We start from the raw sequence: 23,719 nt of genomic DNA, 5'->3' as shown, positions 1-23,719 counted from the left end.
CTTCTACATCACCAACTTCTTTCCTCCCCATTGCGGAAAAATATCATCAATCAAAGTTTTGTTTTTAGATTTGTAATTTTGATGTGTTCATTAATATGTGTGTAACAGCCACGTTCAAATCCGTATCAACGTTTGAAACACGATCTACGTTGTTAGTATTTCAGTGTTTCTCTGTGCTTTGAAATCTCATGAACAGAAGTTAGGAACCATGCAGCTTTGTGTCCTATTACATGATAAAAGTAACAAAAAATAATTGAATAATCGAATACTGAGTATGTGGGCGTTACCACTTAATCCTATAAAGTTATTCACACGTGCCGCTAGTAATGAGGACGTCTTCAAATCGTCAAAGCAGCTACAAAAATGATGGGCTAAACATTACAAAACCACGGTGTGTCAGTATGCACGATAAATTCGCATCCTTTCATTTATAGAGTAAATACTCTATGTATACTAGGTTTCATGTGGCGCCAGTTATTTCCTGCATTACCCAGTTAGGGGTCCTGATAGTCACGGCACAAATTAAGGATTAGTGTGAAAAATCAACCCGAATGTTTCGTGATGACGAGAAACCCACTTGAAGTAAAATGTATTTCAAGGCGGCTGGTATGGGTATTAAAACTTTTATTAAAATATTTTAACCTGTATTTTTACATGGACGGTTTTATATGTGGTGTAAAAGCCATGAAGATTTCCAATATGAAAATATACTTTTGTGTTGCACATCCAATTTTTATTTTATTTCTAAAACATTTATTAAATTAATGTGCTAATTTGTATTAAAAAATCACAAATACCTGAGCAAATTAAAACTCTCGGGCAAATTATTTAAGCAATTGCCAAAATTTCCGTATACAGTTCATTAAGCGTTTGGGTAGAAAGGGAAGTCAGCACATCTGATGTACTGATAAACAAAGATTAGGAAAAACCTAGGTAATCAAGACAAGGACAAAAAAAGACAAATTTACACAAACATGTAAAAAAAAAGTATTTTAAAAAATAGTGTCAATAATAGCTCAGCCAAGCTTAAACCAATTATTGAATGATAATAAAAAAGTAAAATGTTTATTTCGACATTTGTCGTTTTATACCATTTCTAAAATATAGGATTTTTTCCTAAATTTTTTAAGTGTTTGTTTAATTTTCTTTGCAATTTTTCCATTGTCTTTATTATCGCCACTGGTTTAGAATGGAGGGTCAACATTCAAATCTAGTAGCAGATAAATAACAAAATTCATGCGGAAAGTAGCAGTAGGTTTGTTTGTTTGGAATTTCGCACAAAGCTACTCGAGGGCTATCTGTGCTAGCCGTCCCTAATTTAGTAGTGTAAGACTAGAAGGAAGGCAGCTAGTCATCACCACCCACCGCCAACTCTTGGGCTACTCTTTTACCAACGAATAGTGGGATTGACCGTTACATTATAATGCCCCCACGGCTGGGAGGGCGAGCATGTTTAGCGCGACGCGGGCGCGAACCCGCGTCCCTCGGATTACGAGACGCGCGCCTTACGCGCTTGGCCATGCCGGGCCAGTAGCAGTCGGACTTATCTCTTTTAAGTTGTTCAGCTTAGAAACTATCTAAGGTTCTGGTGGGGAATAATACCTAGTTTTAGATAGTGTAAATGAGCCCCTTGTCCACTGGAAGGAGGTAGTTTCAAGAAGGCGTTTCTGTCCGAAAAGTCACCTCTACACTATCATAAATGTTTACTAAACGAGGGGGTATCTGCCTATTTTACATTAAAAAGTGGACAAAAATGATTAAAAGAGTCAGCGGACAACTTAGCTTCAGCCGTCAACAGGATGTGATATGTTCTGGCTGAAGTGAGTTAATTAATTAATTAATATCGTAATTAAGCTGTTTCAAGTATATTGTGTTTAAAACAGCCTAACAAATAATTTTATAAATGAATTTTGTAGTTCTAAAACGTTGTAACAAAAGTTTACTTTATTGGATATAAACTGTTTAGAAAATCTCACTCTATAAATGAGGCGATTGTGATTAATTTAATAATATGTTTAATATGTATTAGATCCCGCTTAAACTATTTTAACTTGTAAATTTTCTTCTTACAAATGTGATTTTCCCACTTACACATCACACTAAATGACACCACTCCCCAAATACCTTTTATATTCATCTGAGCTTAGAATTCCAGTTATTTAAACCAGATTCCTGGAATTAGCTGTAAAGTTGCGTGCCGAAAGAATACGTGAAGGGCGCGCAAGCGCATAATATTACTTTAGTAATAAGTTATGGAACTGTAACTGAGATTATGATTTTTTTTTTTTTTTTGTGCAGGACTGCAATGATTCTGATGGAAAAACCTGATTAAATAGTTGAAACCGAATAGTTCTGAGATTATTCCATCCGCAAACTGTACACATTGACATATGTTTCGTTAAACACAATATTCGACGCACATCGATGCCATAAAAAGCAAAAATAAGACTTTCTGAAAACTTTAACAGTCTGGGTTAAATTCATTACATCTTCTATTCTGGTTACTGATGAATCTGGAAAATCCAATATGCACAGAATTTCAAAAATAAAAATACGAAATAACGATTTATTTTTATCGTAACTGTCCCTTCTGTTTCACTTCTCGCTTTTCTAGTTCTTTAACGGCAACGTCTACTAACAAATTCAGACAACTGAAAGGATCATCACTAGTAAGAGTCAGAGAAGATGAAGCAAAGACTGTCGAAGATGCGGTTATTGTTAAGGCAGGAACGGAAAACTTCGACTTTAACTGTCCGTTATACGTCTCGTGAGCCTGGCTGTTTGAAGGCGTATTTATGATGATTTGAGAAACAGTTGAGTCTTCCCATTCTTGGCACAAGATTTCTTGTTCGTGATTACGCTGCCATCTCTTTCTAAGCTTCAAGGGGCAGGTTGTGCTATTTAGTGACGAAGGTGAGGTGGAGCGTTCATTTGCAAATCCTTCACTTGAACTGTCCTCGCTCTCCGCGTCACCGTCCGTGGCGCTGTCATCAACAGAGGAGAAAAGGCTTGTACCATGTTTGGACAAGTCATCCTCGTGTGACGGCTCCGAAATGGCTAGATCATGTGACTGATGCAATCCTCGTGGTCTGTGTGACGTCTTTCTTGTGATTGTGTAACGAAGAGGGTCGTGACCTTCCCTACGAATAATATCTGGCAGTATGCGACGTCTGGCGTTGATGAACCAGTTACAAACTTGCAGAACGCTCAGGTTGGCTTCTTTGGAAAGTATCAGTTTTTCTTGATCAGAAGGATAGGCGTTATAACGATGTTCGTAGAGCCACATTTTAAGAACTTTCACAGATTCTTTGGGTAGATTCCCCCGACGTTTTCGAGAGTTAAATTCTGACTTTTGGTGGTGAGGACACGGCATAGGAGCTTCACAGATTTGCACGCGGATCTCCTCTCTCCCTACAATAATAACAATGAAACGATTAAGCTAAACAGAAGAACGATAGACAGCCAGAATTAATGGAAACGACTGTATTTTATAATTCTGGAAGTGTGTCTCTTTTAGCGGTACCAGTTAGAATATTTACAACAATCACTATGTAAAAAAATTGTTTGTTTTTTACTTAAAAACTTATTTGATAGACAGGTCGTTTTTGATATGCGCGAATAGTAATTTTGTGGATATGAATCCTAAAGAGTGTAATTTCATTGACATAACTCCCAAATAGATCACGATTATGTAGGTGTGAAGCCTAACTAGATATTAATTTTGTAAGAATGACTTCCTATGTAATTTTATAGGTATGATTTCAACCCCACACACATTGCTGCTTACTTAAGGAACAACAACAAATAAAGTTTACACATAAAAGTTTCAGTTTTCATATTGCAAGTTCTGTTTCCATCTTTTCTCATACAGCTATTGGATCAAACGTATGTTGTACAGACGTTGGCTAAACAGCCAATTTAGATACTCTTAAGACTAAAGTTTAGCTTACCATAAATTGAAGCTACTATTTATAAAAAAGATGGTAGTAAGCCAGTTTCACACGCTACTGCAAGGAGTTTCTTTGTTTTTTTAACCAAAAAATGGTATTGACGTCACTTTTATAGCGCATTTTCAACTGAAAATCCAGAAAATGTTTAGCGAAATCACGTATCGGATCCCAGATCTTCGATACGCAGCATAATGCATAAATGATGAAGACACATCTGGCTTTAGTTTAATTAAAATGTGCAACTAAAGCAACAGAATCCTACATTTTCTGCCATATAACCTATTTCTGAGGTCGAGTACATGCTACGAACTTCAACAAAGGTAATACACATGTGTTTCGGTGTGAAAAATCAAAACGAGGGCGACTGGAATCTCGAAATTTGCAAAAAAATAGTCTTGGTTAAAATTTCTTACGCAATCTTCTTTCTTACATTTCAACGTATTACTCATTTTGAAATTTACAGAAATGTTTCAATTAAAACTGCAAAATGTCTTGCGTATCTTACGCAACCTTAAATATAATAGGTGTGGATGCTGCTTTCAATATGGTGAAACATCGACATTAACAAAATCAGTGGCTCAAAAACCTGTTTGTATTTTTAACGTTATTGAAACACAATATTTTGGCAACACGTGAAAACTGAGCCTAAAGAATAACGTAAAATGTGAAAAATAAAAATATCTTACAAACAAGGAAGGTTTGATGTAATATTCATCACGACAAATAACGTGACAAAGGAAAAATATCTTTCGAACAAAATAAGTTTGTCGTAATTAAAGGAAATATTTATCAATTTGTTGTACCACCTTAACTGTTGTGCTTTTATAGTTTGTTTGTACCACATTAACCTTTCTGGACTGGTAGAGTTGGTTGCACTACTTTGTTTTAATTGTTACAGCTTGATGTACTCTTTCTTACTGGTACATCTCGAAACACATTAATTGTTACAGCTTGATGTACTCTTTCTTACTGGTACATCTCGAAACACATTAACTGTTACAGCTTGATGTACTCTTTCTTACTGTTACATCTTGTAACACATTAACTGTTACAGCTTGATATACTCTTTCTTACTGTTACATCTTGTAACACATTAACTATTACAGCTTGATGCACTCTTTCTTACTGATACATCTTGTAACACATTAACTGTTACAACTGTTACATCTTGTAACACATTAACTGTTACAGCTTGATATACTCTTTCTTACTGTTACATCTTGTAACACATTAACTGTTACAGCTTGATATACTCTTTCTTACTGATTCATCTTGTAACACATTAATTGTTACAGCTTGATGCACTCTTTCTTACTGATACATCTTGTAACACATTAACTATTACAGCTTGATGTACTCTTTCTTACTGGTACATCTCAAAACACATTAACTGTTACAGCTTGATATACTCTTTCTTACTGTTACATCTTGTAACACATTAACTGTTACAGCTTGATGTACTTTTTCTTACTGATACATCTTGTAACACATTAACTGTTACAGTTTCATGTCTACCTTTCCGTACTGATACAGCTTGTACAACTTTCCCTCTCTAAACGGTTGTATTCTCACTATAAAAGAAGATTATATATCACTGATAAGATTCAATAGCAAGCTGCTGTCTGTGTTTTAAAATGATTCCTTTGAATCAAGATCAATACCTCTTTAAGCAAAACAACAAAAACATAAAAACTAGTGTCGACGACAGTTATTTCTGGCCCGGGAGTAATCGTATATATGGGTCCCCATAATATCACTTAACCATAAAATACAACTTTCCAAGCCTTTTTCATGGTAAAGTTTTAATACACTCTAAAAAGTCAATTTAGCGAATTTTTGTACAGTTCCCCTTATGATTCATAGCCCGGAGGTAACATCGGCAGTCATGATAAAAACATGTGGTATGAGATTTCGCAAACCATCAAAGAAAATCTTGTATTATTTCTTTTATAAAAACTCGTAAACTTTCTAAACAACTCTGAGAAATACAGTTACGTCATACATACATATAGTGCGTTGAAGCGTCATACAAGCGAAAAAAGTGAGGTAGAAACTATCTTTCTTATGACCAAACATTTCATGTAGTGCCGACTAAAAATATTTTATTTATGAAATACTCGTAACAACTGTATGGAGGGTGCTATCGTCGCCTTAAGGAAACAATGCGTTATGCGCAGGTATATTTGTGTAACGGCGGAACTTGAACGAAAAGTGATTTGGTGAGAAGTGTTAGTTACAGCATTGATAAGGAGAACCTTATCGGCTTACGATTCACATATACAACATTACAACCACCTAACTATATTAACTATACTGAATGTATCAATTTAGACGTTCGATCTGTCAAAACTTGACACAGTTTTAAGTTATAATTAAACATAAACACGATCTAACAAGTACATCATACGCTTAACAAACTTTGACCTCGATCACTCAGTACAATCTAAGCTTAATGAAGTTTCTTGCTGGTGGGAAAGACTTATGGTGGATCTAATTCGTTATCGGGGCGGTGTCTTCGGTTAAGCCTTGTCGCAAACAAAATTCTAACTAGTTTAAATTAACTTGTTTCTAAACTTTATTACAGACTTCCTGTTTAAACTCCTCACTGCCACCCGAAAAATAGCATTAAAAATGTCAAGCTAGCTATCACGTTTTACCTGTTGCAGCGTTGTTTATCTTTAATAATATATTCTGAAAAGCTGTTATCACTCTAGAATTTGACTGTTTTCGATGGCATCTCAAATGAGAACTTTGTTTTTGTAATGTGTTTAGTAAGCGGCCACATTTTATTTGTATTTTAGTTAAACTCGGAAATCTCTTTGAATTTTTAAGTTAATGATTGATGTTTCTAACAGAAATACACACACGCTAAACAATGTTATGCCAATACTTGTCATGACGTAAAACAAAAGTACTATAGATCATTGTGGAAAAGTAACATTAGTTTTAAATGTCATCCATGTAAGTGTGAATCTATTACAACAGTTCTAAATGACGTCCATATCACTGAATTTGTTAAAACAGTTGTACCTGTCATTCATGTAAGTATGAATTTATTACAATAGTTTTAAATATCGTTTATGTCAAAGTCTACAACAACAAAAAAAGAATCGTTGATATATAACTAACAGACGAACCATTGATGAATGAATACATCACCATCTCTATTAGTGTTATATAACTAACAGACTTACCACGTGACACTGACCCTAAAGCCTGTCTGATCACTAGAAAAAAGTCACATTTCTTTCACGTGCAGCCTTGTATATTATCACCCATTAAGAAGTGTCAGCTCGTAATGTGAGGGTCGCGGGTCCGAATCCCCGTCGCACAAAACATGTTCGCCCTTTTAACCGTGGCGACGTTATAATGTTACGATCAATCCCACTATTCGTTGGTACAAGAGTATCCCAAGAATTGGCGGTGGGTGGTGACGACTAGCTGCCTTCCCTCTAGTCTTACACTGCTAAATTAGGGATGGCTAGCGCAGATAGCCCTCGAGTAGCTTTGCGCGAAATTCAAACAAACGAACAAAATCTGAAAAGGGATGGCGAGAGTAGTTTTGTACGAAATGAAAGGAAGATAATACCAGAAGCTTTGATTAAAGCCTGACAGTAGAAGTTTCGTACGTGGAATTTAGTCATTAACGTACAATAAAAGTTTCCACAACTAATCTGTAAAACGTTAATTTTGGTAAAAATAGTTAAAATGTTTTTGGTAGAGAAACGGTTACTGTTTGTATTCATTTTCATAAACAAGTTCACTCTTGCAATGAAGTTCAAGAAACAAGTTTATGTTTACGGTTTTACTGTTTCCTCATTAGATTATTCGATAATTAAGCAAACTGATCGTAAACTCTGTATTAAGCCTAACTCAGGGCACAGCTGTGTGCTTATGTAATAGTAGGAAGAAAATATAAGACATGGTTTGTGAAAAGCGGCTAACAAGGATTTGTTTACCACGTGTAAAACTAACCTCTAAGAGTATGATGACCACGTGCCATACTCGTGCATGATTTCTAGGTGTCACAATAACACATGAAAGTTGATTATCATGTGTCATACTGAGCTAACCTGTACTTAAGAAATGCTGAAAGTTTTATACTAAAATGTAAAACAAACAAACAAAAATGAACTAAAGAGCAGTTTGTGATACCCACAAGAAGGGTTGAAATGTTGCTGCTAATACTGCTTTAGATGTGACAGAAAAAAAGACCCGTACCTGATAAAAAATCCATTCGCATGCTGCTGAGTAAACGTTAGCCTTTAAGAGCTTCTTTAAAATAACGTTTTTCAACACGTTCATGCAAACATTTTATCTAAAGCCAAGCAACACGTCACAAACAGGTTTCGCACCTTTTCTCTGACTACCACATTTCGCGGAAGCCATCTAGTGGGTGGAGTCAGAAATAGAAATACTTGTATATGACTAAGCTTATTTCTATCGTTGCGCCAAACACTCATGTGCCCTATACTTTTTTTTTATATGAATGGTCTTTTTAGTTCTCAATACTGATGGGTTCCTAACGAGATTCTTTTTCAGCCACGTGCGTGTAAATACGTCAGCCAAGTTTTCAGTAGTTTTTAACATATGAGGTCAAACTTAGACGCAACTTTTATCGCAGTTAATAACAAAATGAACCTGGTTTACATTAAAAATCGAAAACGTTAATAAAAGAATAAAAGTAACAGATTATACTGAACAAAAATTACAAAATCAGAATATATTCTCCCTGATCCCACGATTTTTATCGTATTTTATTGCTTACGATAAACACTAACAAAACAGTGATGGCCTTGATTTCTGATGCAAGAGTACATTCGTTTGGTTTGGTTTGGTTTAAATTTCGCGTAAAGCTACTCGAGGGCTATCTGCGCTAGTCGTCCCTAATTTAGCAGTATAAGACAAGCGGGAAAGCAGCTAGTCATCACCACCCACCGCCAACTCATGGGCTACTCTTTTACCAACGAATAGTGGGATTGACTGTAACTTTACAACTGCCCCACGGCTGAAAGGGCGAGCATGTTTGGTGTGACGGTGAGTTGAATCCGCGACCCTCAGACTACGAGTCGAGTGTCTTAACCTCCTGGCCATGCCCGGCCTCAATACATTCGTTACAAGAAAAAAAGAAAGTGACCATTACAAACCTTCAGAATAAGTTAAACTCATTGACTGATTTCTTAGCATCTGCAGCTTAAACAAGCACTTGTATTCGGAAGTGAATGTGTTTAATATTCAAAATTAATAAAATGTAATAGTAATTCGAGTGACTAGACTGTGAACCTGTAGCTTCAAGGTTTGATAGCCGTTGCCTAAGCTTGAGGGAAAAAATGCTGTAGCTTACGTGTGGAAGAGCGTTGTTGTAGTGAAAAGAACAGTGCTGCTACACTACATAAAGTTCTTACAGACGAAGAAGTCGATATTTCTGGTCTTAAATTATAGGGAAACTTTTAAGTAGTGGTTCTTTAAGAAGTTGATCTATTCCTGCCATTTCCCTTTATGTGACGTTTTTTAAACTATAACTAATAACGTCTTAACAACTATACATTTATTAAGACTGGTCTTAGTTCCGCTTGTTTTTGGCAGCATTTCCTTCACCTACGTACATATCACAATTTATTCATCACCAAACGTACTGTACATTCTGGATAGGTGATGAATGCTAAGTTTTTTTATTATTCATCAAGAGCGCATTCAAGTAGAAAAAAAATAGAGGCACAACTGATTGAAAGGCTAGTCTATTAGTTATGACACTCCCCAAACTATACCATTCTATATAGTACACAAGTCGTCATGGATTAACCTATTAATTATGGCACTACTCAAACTACACCTTTTTACTACTAAAATGCCCGACTCTCTCTAGTATCAACGTTTAATTGTAGCAAGGTTGGTTTCGAGGAGCAGCTTTTATGTAAATACATCTACCATATTACCAACTGTTAAGCTGTATAATTTTAACCTGCCCTTCGGGAACGTTTGAAAGAAGACTTCCTTTTACGGCAGCATCGTGCCTAACTCCTTGACGTTTCTCTATGTAAATATTGGTTGTAGTTCTCCGACTAAGAAGCTGGTACGTTAATTTACAGACCTTACTCAAGTGGTACGTATCTACATAACTTCTAATCTAAATTCCTCGAAACAGAAAAGATTAAAAAAAAAACAAAAAAACTGTTTGCTTCTGCTGACCAAACCGACGTCTTTTCATTTGAAATGGCCCGGCATGGCCTAACGCGTAAGGCGTGCGACTCGTAATCCGAGGGTCGCGGGTTCGCGCCCGCGTCGCGCTAAACATGCTCGCCCTCCCAGCCGTGGGGGCGTTATAATGTGACGGTCAATCCCACTATTCGTTGGTAAAGAGTAGCCCAAGAGTTGGCGGTGGGTGGTGATGACTAGCTGCCTTCCCTCTAGTCTTACACTGCTAAATTAGGGACGGCTAGCACAGATAGCCCTCGAGTAGCTTTGTGCGAAATTTCCAAACAAACAAACAAACAAACAAAAATCATTTGAAACATATCGTTAATACTCAATAACCAAGTAAAATAAAACAAAATCAAAAGAAGGGAGTATGTTAAAAAAAGCAAATCCAAACCTCTAATAACGATAATTTGTTATAAATAAAAACAAGCCCCCAAAAATAAAAAACGCTGCATCAATTGAAAGGATCCCCACGGTACAGGCTGTAATGTGGGATATAAAATGTATCCTAGGTTTTGGAGGTGACGGTGGTAGAAAATCCCAAATTGCGATGGGAGTACACTGTTTATCAGTCTTAACGTCCATTCGCTAGTTTATCTTACTTACCCCAATAGCCCGACAATAGTGCGACTCGTAATCTGAGGGTCGCGGGTTCGTATCCCCGTCGCGCCAAACATGCATACCCCTTTTAGCTGTGGGGATGTTATAATGTGACGGTCAATCCCACTATTCGTTGGTAAAAGAGTAGCCCAAGAGTTGGCAGTGGGTGGTGATGACTAGCTGCCTTCCCTCTAGTCTTACACTGCTAAATTAGGGACGGCTAGCACAAATAGCCCTCGAGTAGCTTTACGCGAAATTTAAAACAAACTAATCTACTGACCCCAAATTGTAGTATCTTATTATTATTACTTTTTCTATCTTTATTTTTCTTTTTTTTCTTCTTTACTTTGGACAGCTGTCATCTTTACCCAACTGTCTACTGGCAGTGAAGGGTAATACAAATATAAAACATTGTAAACTTGAGTACCAACATCTCGATATCCTGATTTCTATTTCTTTTATTATTTAATTTTTATTTATTTTTATTATTTATGAATTTCTTCACGTGAGACTGACGATCAGAGAATAATAGACCCTGTATAGCAGTTCTAAAAATAATTAACAGTCCTTAATTTCCGTTAAATATTATTTATTTTCCTATATATTTGTTCAGTTGTTATATGTCCATGTAATGGACACTGTCATATTCCTGATACATATAACTTTTAAAATACTTAAAACCACAATCACAAATTTATCAACTCTTATCCTTACTTTACTGCTATCTCTTGGGCTTCTCTTTACCAATGAACAGTGGGACTGGCCTTCAGATAATATCATCCCCACAGATGAAATAGTGAGCAGCTTTGGTTGCTTTGAACGTATACCCTCTTTCTTGCGGTGTTTACTGAATTTAGCACAAAACGTGCGAGTAGGGACATTATACTGTTTTGTTACACAGTGCCGTAAGAGGTACATAAATCAACGAATACTACATTACGTAGAGTAAAAGTTCAGGCTTCATTTTCAATACATTTCTCTGAATCATGTATGCACTAAACTACTTGTAGGTCGTTATGATTTCTTATAAGTGCTTAGAAATAAAGTCAGTTTAGGCTTCAGTGACCATAACGTTGTTTCATAATATTAAAATCAGGAATAGGGAAACAAAATGAAAAGTGGGAATCGCAGCTTATTTGTAGAATTGCTTTAAGAAGTATCCAAAACAAAATGAATACTGCAATAAAAAGTACACAAACAAGTAAAGTGGTACTAAGTGAATACATTTTAAAACTGCTTAAAATTCATTATCTTTAATAAACTTGCGCGTTTAATTTTTATGTTCTACCTGTATAAAGTACATACTTTATCTTTAGAAATTGTCGTGTGTCTATCCATCGATGTGTAGCACTCACTATTTAATGTGTTTAAAAGATATATAAGTACCTGTATGATATGTTTACCATGTATATCTATATATATTTATCGGAATATCAAAAGCAGATACCCACAGGCCAGTCAAGTGAGCTAGAGAAAGTTTGTAGCTATAGTCTGGGTAGTCTCCGCGCTAGTCCAGTTGACCAGATGTGGTACTCAACACTTTGAGTGGTCGATTTTTCGCTTAGGAATTCAATAGAGTGTTTTTTCAGCGCGTCAATTATTTGGAGATCTTGTTGATACCTAATATTAAGTACTGCCGAACTTAATGTCAGTTTGTTTGTTATTAAGCACAAAGCTACACAATGGATTATCTGTGCTCTGCCCATCACGGGTATCGAATCAGGTTTCTAGCGCTGTAAGTCCGCAGACAAACCCTGAGTTACTGGGGGTATCGTACTTAATAATATACATATGAGAACCAACCCATCAATAAAGGAATAGCATTCTACACCTGCACCTTTTACAGGTAAAGTGTTTTATATATGTTTTAAACCTTTGTTTGCGGTTTGTGTATGTCTACCTACCACCCCCATGCGCAATGATTCACTATTATTTCCGGCAGGGTGTTAAAAACGTTGTGCGCAATCATTTGATGTCGGCCGCAGTTGAAGGGTTAAAAACAATTTATTATATTTGTTTATTTTACTTGTTTTATATTGTCATATGTTGAGAACCCAATTACCACATTTGCCATCAAATACCAAGCTTCAGTAACGCTATTATTTCTAAAATTGCAGTTAAACGGAATATTTAGTCTCAGTGACATTTTACGCGCATGTGTGCTACGTCACACAGCATAAGATTTCAGTCATAATCGTTCTGTGTTTTGACCTGTTAACCGAGGGCGATGGAGAAAGACTTTGTCCGGCACTTTCAATCAATCAAATAAAAAGACTAAACAACGTTTTCATAACATGTTTACAGCTTACACTGGAGAGAATCAGAGGGCATCAGTCTCGAACCTTGGTGATTTAGTAGCCCAATCCCCATTAAAAAGGTGTAATAATTTACAGAGTTTTGTTGCAAGTCGCACCGGCATTTATTTTCCAAATTATCCATGGAAATAAATAAGGTTTTACCGGTCACGTGATCCATATTCAAACTACTTCTCAGCCATTTAATTTTAGTTTTTAGAAGAACTGTGTCTTTTTCACGACCTCTTCCTACACTTAAGAACCACTAGTTGAGTAAAGCTGTTTTTGTTACGTATCTGTTTAACAGTGATGTGTTACCGTGTTTACCGGTGGTAAAACCAGCATTGGGACAATTAAAAGAAATTGTGTTTTAGTCAATATAAAAATATTTGAATTTTATCCATTACTAGCACAAATATATAATTACTGTAGTTTAGTTTTGAGAAAAGTTGTGATGAAAGATGTTACTTAACGCTGGCCGCAGTGATTGTACGGGTACTGATTATATGTGTTGCTCATGGTGATTGGTGCACCGGAGACAGTTCAGCCTATCAAAATGCGTTAAACACTTTGGAAGTATACCCCTCGCTATTGCAATGCAAAGTAAGGTTGTAAATGCCATATGGAACTAATTTAGTATTATTTATTATGCTAACTGTTTTTTGGTTACGCATTTTTGTGATGATTTTGAATATTTTTTATATTTTTTATCGCTGTTATGTATATATATATACATACATACAATAAATCAAAGCCATCTGCCAGGATACACACCTGATGTTTCTGTATATCAAATTCGTTTTAGAATTAAAGCGAATTTTGAAGTGACAGATTAGAGGGAAAGTAGTTAACTACCCTTCCACTGTCAACTCTTGAGCTACTCTTATTTGACCGAATAGTAAGACTTGACTGTCACTCTTACACACTACATTTCTAGCACATTCGCAGTCTCAAAGGGAAGAGAAAGCTTTATTCACTACAGTTTCGGAAGCTCTAAGCATTAGTCCACATCCGACTTACCATCTGACGATTAAACTCTTTAGTTGAATTTCGTGGTCTAGTAATCTGTGGTTCGCGTGTTCGAATCTCTATCGCACCAAATATGCTCGCCCTTTCAGTCGTGGGGTCGCTATAGTGTGACGGTCAGTCCCACTATTCGTTGGTAAAAGAGTAGCCCAAGAGGTGGGTAGTGATGACTAGCTGCCTTTCCTCTAGTCTTACACTACTAAATTAGGGACGACTAGCGCAGGTAGCCCTTGTTTCGCTTTGCGCGAAATTCAAAATCAAACAAACAATCAATTTCATAATATAATGAAACCCTGGCGGGAAAATATGCTGTTTATAACTGTGGATTGTTAATACAGTTACATGTACCAAACTGAAAAACTCAACGATCAGACGCTCCCTAAGCACTGTTTACACGGATATCGTTAAATTCGTGCAAGCGCGTTTAAAACTAACGATGCGCCTGAATACATTAATAACGTGATGAGAACAACAACAACAACAAAAAAAGGTGAACGCGGAAGATCACACAAGAAATACATCATATAAGTTAAATTACGTGATAAGGCCTCTTTTTTTAAGACGATGTAAGAGATAGATCGTATACGTGACGAGATGAACATGAAAGAGAGGAGATGGGGATGGAGGACACTCCAAGGGACCCGGCCCGGCATGGTCAAGTGGTTTAAGACGCTCGACTCGTAATCTGAAGGTCGCGAGTTCGAAATCCCGTCGCCCAAAACATGTTCGCCCTTTCAGCCGTGGGGGCGTTATAATGTTAAGGTCAATCCCACTATTCGTTAGTCAAAGAGTATACCAAGATTTGGCGGTGGGTGGTGATGACTAGCTAACTTCTCTCTAGTCTTACACTGCTAAATTAAGGAAGGCTAGCGCAGATAGCCCTCGTGTAGCTTTGCGCGAAATTCAAAACAAACAAACCAAGGAACCTACAAAGTACGAATAAAAATTTAGAAAATGAAAACACATTGGCGAATTGATATACATACAGGTTAGGCATTCAAGGTGACTGATATGCGGGTTGAATTTTTAAGATGATTCCTCAGGCTACAGGAGTGGCGTCTGGGATTTTCCAGTGAGTGGAGACGATGATATTTCATTAGAAATGTTCTTGTTTTTCCTTAGGAGCACAGTTAATGCTAATGGTACCAAAGTTACAAACTGCTTTCCCGGATGCTTGAAATTGTTAATCCTTCCTCATTTCCACAACTTCATCGACTGATGAATATTCGTTAAAAGACAGAAATACCTTTCGCCAGATTTTAAACAAAGAGCTGTTTTTGATTGGTAGTTTCAGGCATCACTAGTTTTTAACTGAGACTAAAGGCAAAGCAGCTAGTTAACAATACCAGAGATGCCAGCTCTTTCAAATTACTGAGCGTAATGATTGTAGACAGAGCCCTTTATCATTTGCGGTTACTAGGCCTGATCAATGTCTCTAAGGTTTTTATTATTATATTATTATTTATTACTGCTATAGATTGCTCATTTATGACTGTGTTTTGTGTATTTAATAAATAAATTAAAAAATAATTTTGAAATTATGTCTTTTATTTAGTTCAGAGTAACAAATATACTGGTAAAACAACATTGAACATGCACAAACAGTAAGCAGAAAAAGCCTTTGTGTAAGGACTAGTTTATATCATGTTTATGACACTTATTGTAATAGTTGTGCAGCTGTTCCAGCCTTTGCTTTCATGAGAATGTCTCTGGATGGTTGGGAGCTATAACAATATTGTTCATTTGACTAAATACCCATCTTGTGTGTTATAATACTGCTCAAAACTGAGGTGCTCAAGTTTGGTCTGAACTTGCTTTTGTTTTTAGTCACTAAACTAAATATCTTTTCACTGTCAGCATTAGAATGGAAGATTGTAAGAATTTCAAGCATAACCTTACACAGAATGTCATACTTCTGGTTGCCATTTCCATCCTTAACTGTAAACAGCTGAACCCAAAACTTGTCAACATTCAACTGAAGGACAGTTTCTGAGAAAGTATCAATTTGATAGTTCAAATATTGCCCTTCCAACTTGTCAATAGTGTCGTGCTCATGTGTATTGACAAGGAAATGATACCTGTCTGTGAAGAAGTGTAGAGAAGAGAAATCTTTGCTGACTTTCAGTTTTGGATCAGCAACCACTGCATGATTCAAAGTTCATCATTTAGATGGAAATGTTTCATCATGTAATTTGCAGCTACAATATAGTATTTCTTGACACTGGTGTAGAAGCTGATCAGGTCCGGGTCCTTTTCATATTTAACAATATATTCCTTGGCAGCATTTCCAATAGAAACTGCCTCATAAGATTTGTATAAGGATTCATTGTTGTAGTCAAGTTCAGTGATGTTGCCTTCAAGATATTCTGGCTTGATGTATCTGACAAGTATATTTTTAACTTGTGTAATCAGAGTTCTATGCATAATGTGTATGCAAGGTTCTTCTCTTTGAAATATCAAATTGGCTTGCTCAAATAGAGGAATTGCAGACTGAAGAAAAAAGACAAAATAACAAGTTCATTTTGTTGTCCAAGAAAACTGTTAACTTATTTAACTTGCTCTGCTCATAACGTTTCTTGGTTACTTCCTTGCTAGCTTTCGTTTTTTTCTCTTTTTTTCATTGACTGTCTCTTCTTCAGTTCAAGTTCAGACTGCCTAAACATATATTGAGTTATGTTAAATGTTTCTTTGTCTGCTTTTTATTGTGTCCCTGTATGGCTGAGAGGATATCCTGCCGTTAAAGTATTGCTACCTGACTGAGCTGCACATTTAGATCCTTTTGAATCTAGTTTTTCCTTTTCACAGTGAAAATACTTCTTCAATGGCTTCCACATGTCCAATATTCTGTTGAGGCACACCCCAAGTGATAGTCATCTTGTGTTAACAAGTTGTAGAATTTTTCTTGTTTCTTTGTCATACAATCCTTAAAACTCTTTGAAATTTGTTTCTGCTAGCACTTTTGTCCAGAAAATAGTAGATATCTATCAGTATATCAGAAACTGGGCAGGGCAGTTCTCTGGAAGCTTTCTGGGCAGCAATATTTATGAGGTGACAGGCACAGCCCATGAAGTGAATGATAGGCTGTCGTCTTGAGATGTGTCCCATCACACCTTTACCCATACCAGACATAACTGAGGCATTGTCTGAAGAAAAGACAGTTTTCCCATGGAATTTTCCTCTTTGTCACTTCGTAGTCCAAAAGCTTGAAAATATTCTCTTCTGTTGAAACTTCTTTCCATTCCACCATTGTCAAAAAGAGAACAAACAATTTTTCGAAGCAAAAGGTCAGGATGTCGTACAACCACTGGATACAGTTTTGAGTCATCCATTTCTGTGGATCCGTCTGTGGCTAAACTGTAAACACTGTTAGCAAGTATGCTTGAAATCATTTTGTTATCTTCACAACCATATTTTTTCGCTATATCAGAGTCTGGGAACATTTTTCTGAATAGATGTCCTGCATGATCAGCTACAACTAGGGGTAAATTATAAGCAATGACGAATTGCATGAACATCACTTCTGCACTTATGGTTTCAATTCTTACTCATAAATGTTGTTATCTGCATCGTTTTTGTCTTCGCCTCAGCCTTTTGTTGGTTAGATGCCGATTATGTATGTCTGGACCAATCGTTTATTCCGCCATGCGCCACAGAAAAATCGATGTGGCAAACTGTACAAAACGCATGACTGTCACTGACTTTTGATGCAATGACCGGATATTTTGCACTATACTCTTTCCTAAATTTTTGATTCACAGTTTTAGTCCTTTTAGAAACAAGATAATCTGGTGAACGAGGCCTCTTTTTTTTTCCATCTTGTGAACGATCGCATTGGTGTTTCTATGCCGCTTAGAAAAAGAGAAATACCCATCTACGCGAGCGCTGATTGGCTGACAAGCACTGATGACGTAACTATGGATTCTCCTACGTACCAAGTATGGAGAAGCACCGCACTCAAACTATTGGTAAACATCAGAGATACAAATTTTTTTTTTATTATTTCAAGCACAAACATGATTATTGCAAGTAGCCATTTGGACTATTTTTTTATTTATTATCAAAATTTATTTGTATCTCACTAGAAATTTTCTTTTCACCCCTTTCAAGCCCTGGGGGAACAATTTATCACTTTATTGTATAGGCCTATATAATATATAATAATTTGGGAGTTGCAACAAGTCGTAAGATTTGTCTGTATGAGTGTATAGTCGTAATGTATACACCAAAATCGTAATGATTACGCTCAAATCGTAATGGTTGGCATCTCTGCAATACCGATCGCCAACTTTTGCCGACCGAAGAGTGGAATTTCACCGTCTTATAGAGTATTCACATCTCGAAATTGCGAGACAAGCTTTGAAACAACGGAATGCGAGCCACAATTTTCCGATTGACGGTCCGATCACGCTATCATTAACTCATTGATTTTTCAAATATTTTTCACGATACTAACTACTTATATCAAACACATAAAGTAGGTTTTATTGTCCATGTAGACAATAAGTAGATTCAACATGCTTGTGTTGCGACATCTAAGCAAGTTTGTTTTCTAACAAAGACACATGTGAAGGAAAGTTTTACTCTATGTTTTTTCTGGCGAGCTAAGCTTTTGAAGTCAGGTCAAAGTTTTGATCTCTTGTGGATCTTAAAGCTGGGTTTACAGTTCGTGCTATCACGTGAAAAAACAACATAGTTCGCACTTGGTCACAAATGACGAGTTTTCCTTCCAAAAAAAGAGAAAGAGGAAATGTATTTCTTTACAAACAACAATCTACTAAAGAAATATAACTTCGGTTTTTCAGCGATAAGCTTGAACACTTATAATGTGAGTTTGATCCCTACGGTAGAAACAACCCAACTGTTCACTATAAACATTTGCATTTAACAACAACAAAAATTATAAAAACAGATAACTCACAATCGATCATATTGGAAAATTAATTTCAACTGTAAGCATTAACTTGTGTTTAACATATCCGGTTTAAAACAGAAACCGAAACACCGCATTTCGATGTGTAACTAAACCTTGAGTTTTATGGTGTAACGGATTCGCATTATATGTACCTAACTCTTCTTACATCGCAACAGTAAACCTCGTGTTATAAGACGTCCTAAACCTTGTGTAAAATCTGACAGTAAAACTCGGTAATATAGTGTTAAAATATGTAACTAAACTTTGTGTTACATTGTGAAGTAAACCTGGTGTCATAAGATGTAACTAAACCTTGTGTTACACAGTGAAAGTAAACCTCCTGTCATCAGATTTAAACAAAAGTTGTATTTTGCATCGTGATAATAAACGTTAGTAAGACAACCCTTCTAGCTAAGTAAAGAAAAAAACAGCAACTTCTGTTGGAAAAAACTCTTGTAGTTAAATAAAAAAAATAGAATATTCAACACCAGTTGTACAATACTTCTACTCATGTAAAAGCACAAATCGTCAACGTTAGAAGGACAACCCTTTTAACTGAGTAAAAGAAGAAAACAGTCAACATTACTAGTACAATCCTTCTAGCTAACTAAAAAAAGAAAATAGTCAACATTACTAGTACAATCCTTCTAGCTAAGTAAAAGAAGAAAACAGTCAACATTACTAGTACAATCCTTCTAGCCAAGTAAAAGAAAATAGTCAACATTACTAGTACAATCCTTCTAGCCAAGTAAAAGAAGAAAACAGTCAACATTACTAGTACAATCCTTTTAGCCAAGTAAAGAAGAAAACAGTCAACATTACTAGTACAATCCTTCTAGCCAAGTAAAAGAAGAAAACAGTCAACATTGCTAGTACAATCCTTCTAGCCAAGTAAAGAAGAAAACAGTCAACATTGCTAGTACAATCCTTCTAGCCAAGTAAAGAAGAAAACAGTCAACATTGCTAGTACAATCCTTCTAGCCAAGTAAAAGAAGAAAACAGTCAACATTACTAGTACAATCCTTCCAGCCAAGTGAAAGTAGAAAACAGTCAACATTACTAGTACAATCCTTTTAGCCAAGTAAAAGAAGAAAACAGTCAACATTACTAGTACAATCCTTCTAGCCAAGTGAAAGTAGAAAACAGTCAACATTACTAGTACAATCCTTTTAGCCAAGTAAAAGAAGAAAACAGTCAACATTACTAGTACAATCCTTCTAGCCAAGTAAAAGAAGAAAACAGTCAACATTACTAGTACAATCCTTCTAGCCAAGTAAAAGAAGAAAACAGTCAACATTACTAGTACAATCCTTTTAGCCAAGTAAAAGAAGAAAACAGTCAACATTACTAGTACAACCCTTCTAGCCAAGTAAAAGAAGAAAACAGTCAACATTACTAGTGCAATCCTTCTCGCCAAGTAAAAGAAGAAAACAGTCAACATTACTAGTACAATCCTTCTAGCCAAGTAAAAGAAGAAAACAGTCAACATTACTAGTACAATCCTTCTAGCCAAGTAAAAGAAGAAAACAGTCAACATTACTAGTACAATCCTTCTAGCCAAGTAAAAGAAGAAAACAGTCAACATTACTAGTACAATCCTTCTAGCCAAGTAAAAGAAGAAAACAGTCAACATTACTAGTACAATCCTTCTAGCCAAGTAAAGAAGAAAACAGTCAACATTACTAGTACAATCCTTCTAGCCAAGTAAAGAAGAAAACAGTCAACATTGCTAGTACAATCCTTCTAGCCAAGTAAAAGAAGAAAACAGTCAACATTGCTAGTACAATCCTTCTAGCCAAGTAAAAGAAAAAAACAGTCAACATTACTAGTACAATCCTTCTAGCCAAGTAAAAGAAAAAAAACAGTCAACATTACTAGTACAATCCTTCTAGCCAAGTAAAAGAAGAAAACAGTCAATATTAGTAGGACAACTCTTGTAGCTAGAAAACAATCAATATTAGTAGGACAGCCATTGTAGCTAAAGTAAAGACAATAATCAACGTTTGTAGGGAAAATCCTTTTAGCTATGGAAAATACAACAATCAATGTAACTAAACCTTGAGTTTTATGGTGTAACGGATTCGCATTATATGTACCTAACTCTTCTTACATCGCAACAGTAAACCTCGTGTTATAAGACGTCCTAAATCTTGTGTAAAATCTGACAGTAAAACTCGGTAATATAGTGTTAAAATATGTAACTAAACTTCGTGTTACATTGTGAAGTAAACCTGGTGTCATAAGATGTAACTAAACCTTGTGTTACACAGTGAAAGTAAACCTCCTGTCATCAGATTTAAACAAAAGTTGTATTTTGCATCGTGATAATAAACGTTAGTAAGACAACCCTTCTAGCTAAGTAAAGAAAAAAACAGCAACTTCTGTTGGAAAAAACTCTTGTAGTTAAATAAAAAAAATAGAATATTCAACACCAGTTGTACAATACTTCTACTCATGTAAAAGCACAAATCGTCAACGTTAGAAGGACAACCCTTTTAACTGAGTAAAAGAAGAAAACAGTCAACATTACTAGTACAATCCTTCTAGCTAAGTAAAAAAAGAAAATAGTCAACATTACTAGTACAATCCTTCTAGCTAAGTAAAAGAAGAAAACAGTCAACATTACTAGTACAATCCTTCTAGCCAAGTAAAAGAAAATAGTCAACATTACTAGTACAATCCTTCTAGCCAAGTAAAAGAAGAAAACAGTCAACATTACTAGTACAATCCTTTTAGCCAAGTAAAAGAAGAAAACAGTCAACATTACTAGTACAATCCTTCTAGCCAAGTAAAAGAAGAAAACAGTCAACATTGCTAGTACAATCCTTCTAGCCAAGTAAAAGAAGAAAACAGTCAACATTGCTAGTACAATCCTTCTAGCCAAGTAAAAGAAGAAAACAGTCAACATTGCTAGTACAATCCTTCTAGCCAAGTAAAAGAAGAAAACAGTCAACATTACTAGTACAATCCTTCTAGCCAAGTGAAAGTAGAAAACAGTCAACATTACTAGTACAATCCTTTTAGCCAAGTAAAAGAAGAAAACAGTCAACATTACTAGTACAATTCTTCTAGCCAAGTGAAAGTAGAAAACAGTCAACATTACTAGTACAATCCTTTTAGCCAAGTAAAAGAAGAAAACAGTCAACATTACTAGTACAATCCTTCTAGCCAAGTAAAAGAAGAAAACAGTCAACATTACTAGTACAATCCTTCTAGCCAAGTAAAAGAAGAAAACAGTCAACATTACTAGTACAATCCTTTTAGCCAAGTAAAAGAAGAAAACAGTCAACATTACTAGTACAACCCTTCTAGCCAAGTAAAAGAAGAAAACAGTCAACATTACTAGTGCAATCCTTCTCGCCAAGTAAAAGAAGAAAACAGTCAACATTACTAGTACAATCCTTCTAGCCAAGTAAAGAAGAAAACAGTCAACATTACTAGTACAATCCTTCTAGCCAAGTAAAGAAGAAAACAGTCAACATTGCTAGTACAATCCTTCTAGCCAAGTAAAAGAAGAAAACAGTCAACATTACTAGTACAATCCTTCTAGCCAAGTAAAAGAAGAAAACAGTCAACATTACTAGTACAATCCTTCTAGCCAAGTAAAAGAAGAAAACAGTCAACATTACTAGTACAATCCTTCTAGCCAAGTAAAAGAAGAAAACAGTCAACATTGCTAGTACAATCCTTCTAGCCAAGTAAAAGAAGAAAACAGTCAACATTGCTAGTACAATCCTTCTAGCCAAGTAAAAGAAAAAAACAGTCAACATTACTAGTACAATCCTTCTAGCCAAGTAAAAGAAAAAAACAGTCAACATTACTAGTACAATCCTTCTAGCCAAGTAAAAGAAGAAAACAGTCAATATTAGTAGGACAACTCTTGTAGCTAGAAAACAATCAATATTAGTAGGACAGCCATTGTAGCTAAAGTAAAGACAATAATCAACGTTTGTAGGGAAAATCCTTTTAGCTATGGAAAATACAACAATCAACGTTAATACCACCAACTTACTAGTTAAGTAGAAGAAAAGTGACAATGCTCGAAAAACAAGCTGGAAAGTGGATTGTGAGAAAATGAAAAGTCAGAGTTGTAATAAGTTGTGATTTTAAAAAAACAGGTTTTTAAAAAGGAGATGAAGAAAGAATACTAAATTAAGTAACAGTGGAGAAGGAGTGTTTTAACAAGTTACTGTTGTTTGTAGCATAATTTTGAAGAGAATATAATGAAAGAATGAGGAGCTAAGCTTACACAGTATCACGTATAATGTTACACAATACATAACACAGGATCACATACAAAATTACACAATAAATCCTGTAGAATGTATACACATAATCAAATTCTAAAAAAAATCAGTGTAGACACTCACATATTCTGTTAGTTACAGGATATAAATGATTTTATTGAGTTAAAATATACACAACACCATCTTAGTTTCATCTGTACAAAGTTGGAGAAACGTTAAGAGTAACTAATTAATGCATTTTTTCGAGACGTTTCAAGTTATTGTATACACCAAACTTCTGAGATTTCAAGGTCACATTTCTAGCTTTCTTCTAGTTACCTGTCTATTTGCTACTCTAAACGATGCCAATTCCAAGAAAACTTCATGCTCTCTTCTTCATGATTCATGTTATCACTAAAGTGTTGCGTGATCTAAATGCGATTATATGAGACATAAGCCTAATATTACAATTTTCATTAAGACGTTCAACAACAAAAGTGGAAAGAATGAGTA

The 23,719-nt window shown here is 35.6% G+C and overlaps 1 protein-coding gene across 5 annotated transcripts in view; it reads right to left on the bottom strand.

Annotated features, from left to right (window-relative positions):
* Positions 1–1,932: 1,932 nt before the first annotated feature.
* Positions 1,933–23,719, bottom strand: part of LOC143235258 (uncharacterized) — a 55,771-nt gene continuing 33,984 nt past the window's right edge. For 2 of the 5 annotated variants that reach the window (XM_076473229.1, XM_076473230.1), the window contains one exon: positions 1,933–3,411. In XM_076473229.1, coding sequence (XP_076329344.1) covers positions 2,573–3,411 — 839 coding nt within the window. In that variant the 3' untranslated portion in view covers positions 1,933–2,572. Of the gene's footprint in view, positions 3,412–7,144; positions 7,165–8,171; positions 8,330–23,359; positions 23,638–23,719 lie in introns of those variants that run through there. The other 3 variants (XM_076473228.1, XM_076473231.1, XR_013018989.1) reach the window with 3 other exon arrangements.

The sequence above is a fragment of the Tachypleus tridentatus genome, chromosome 12 (genome assembly GCF_004210375.1).
Source record: "Tachypleus tridentatus isolate NWPU-2018 chromosome 12, ASM421037v1, whole genome shotgun sequence".
NCBI classification, from domain to species: domain Eukaryota; kingdom Metazoa; phylum Arthropoda; class Merostomata; order Xiphosura; family Limulidae; genus Tachypleus; species Tachypleus tridentatus.
Note: the sequence above shows the minus strand (reverse complement) of the source record. Positions and strands in the feature narration are given on the sequence as shown.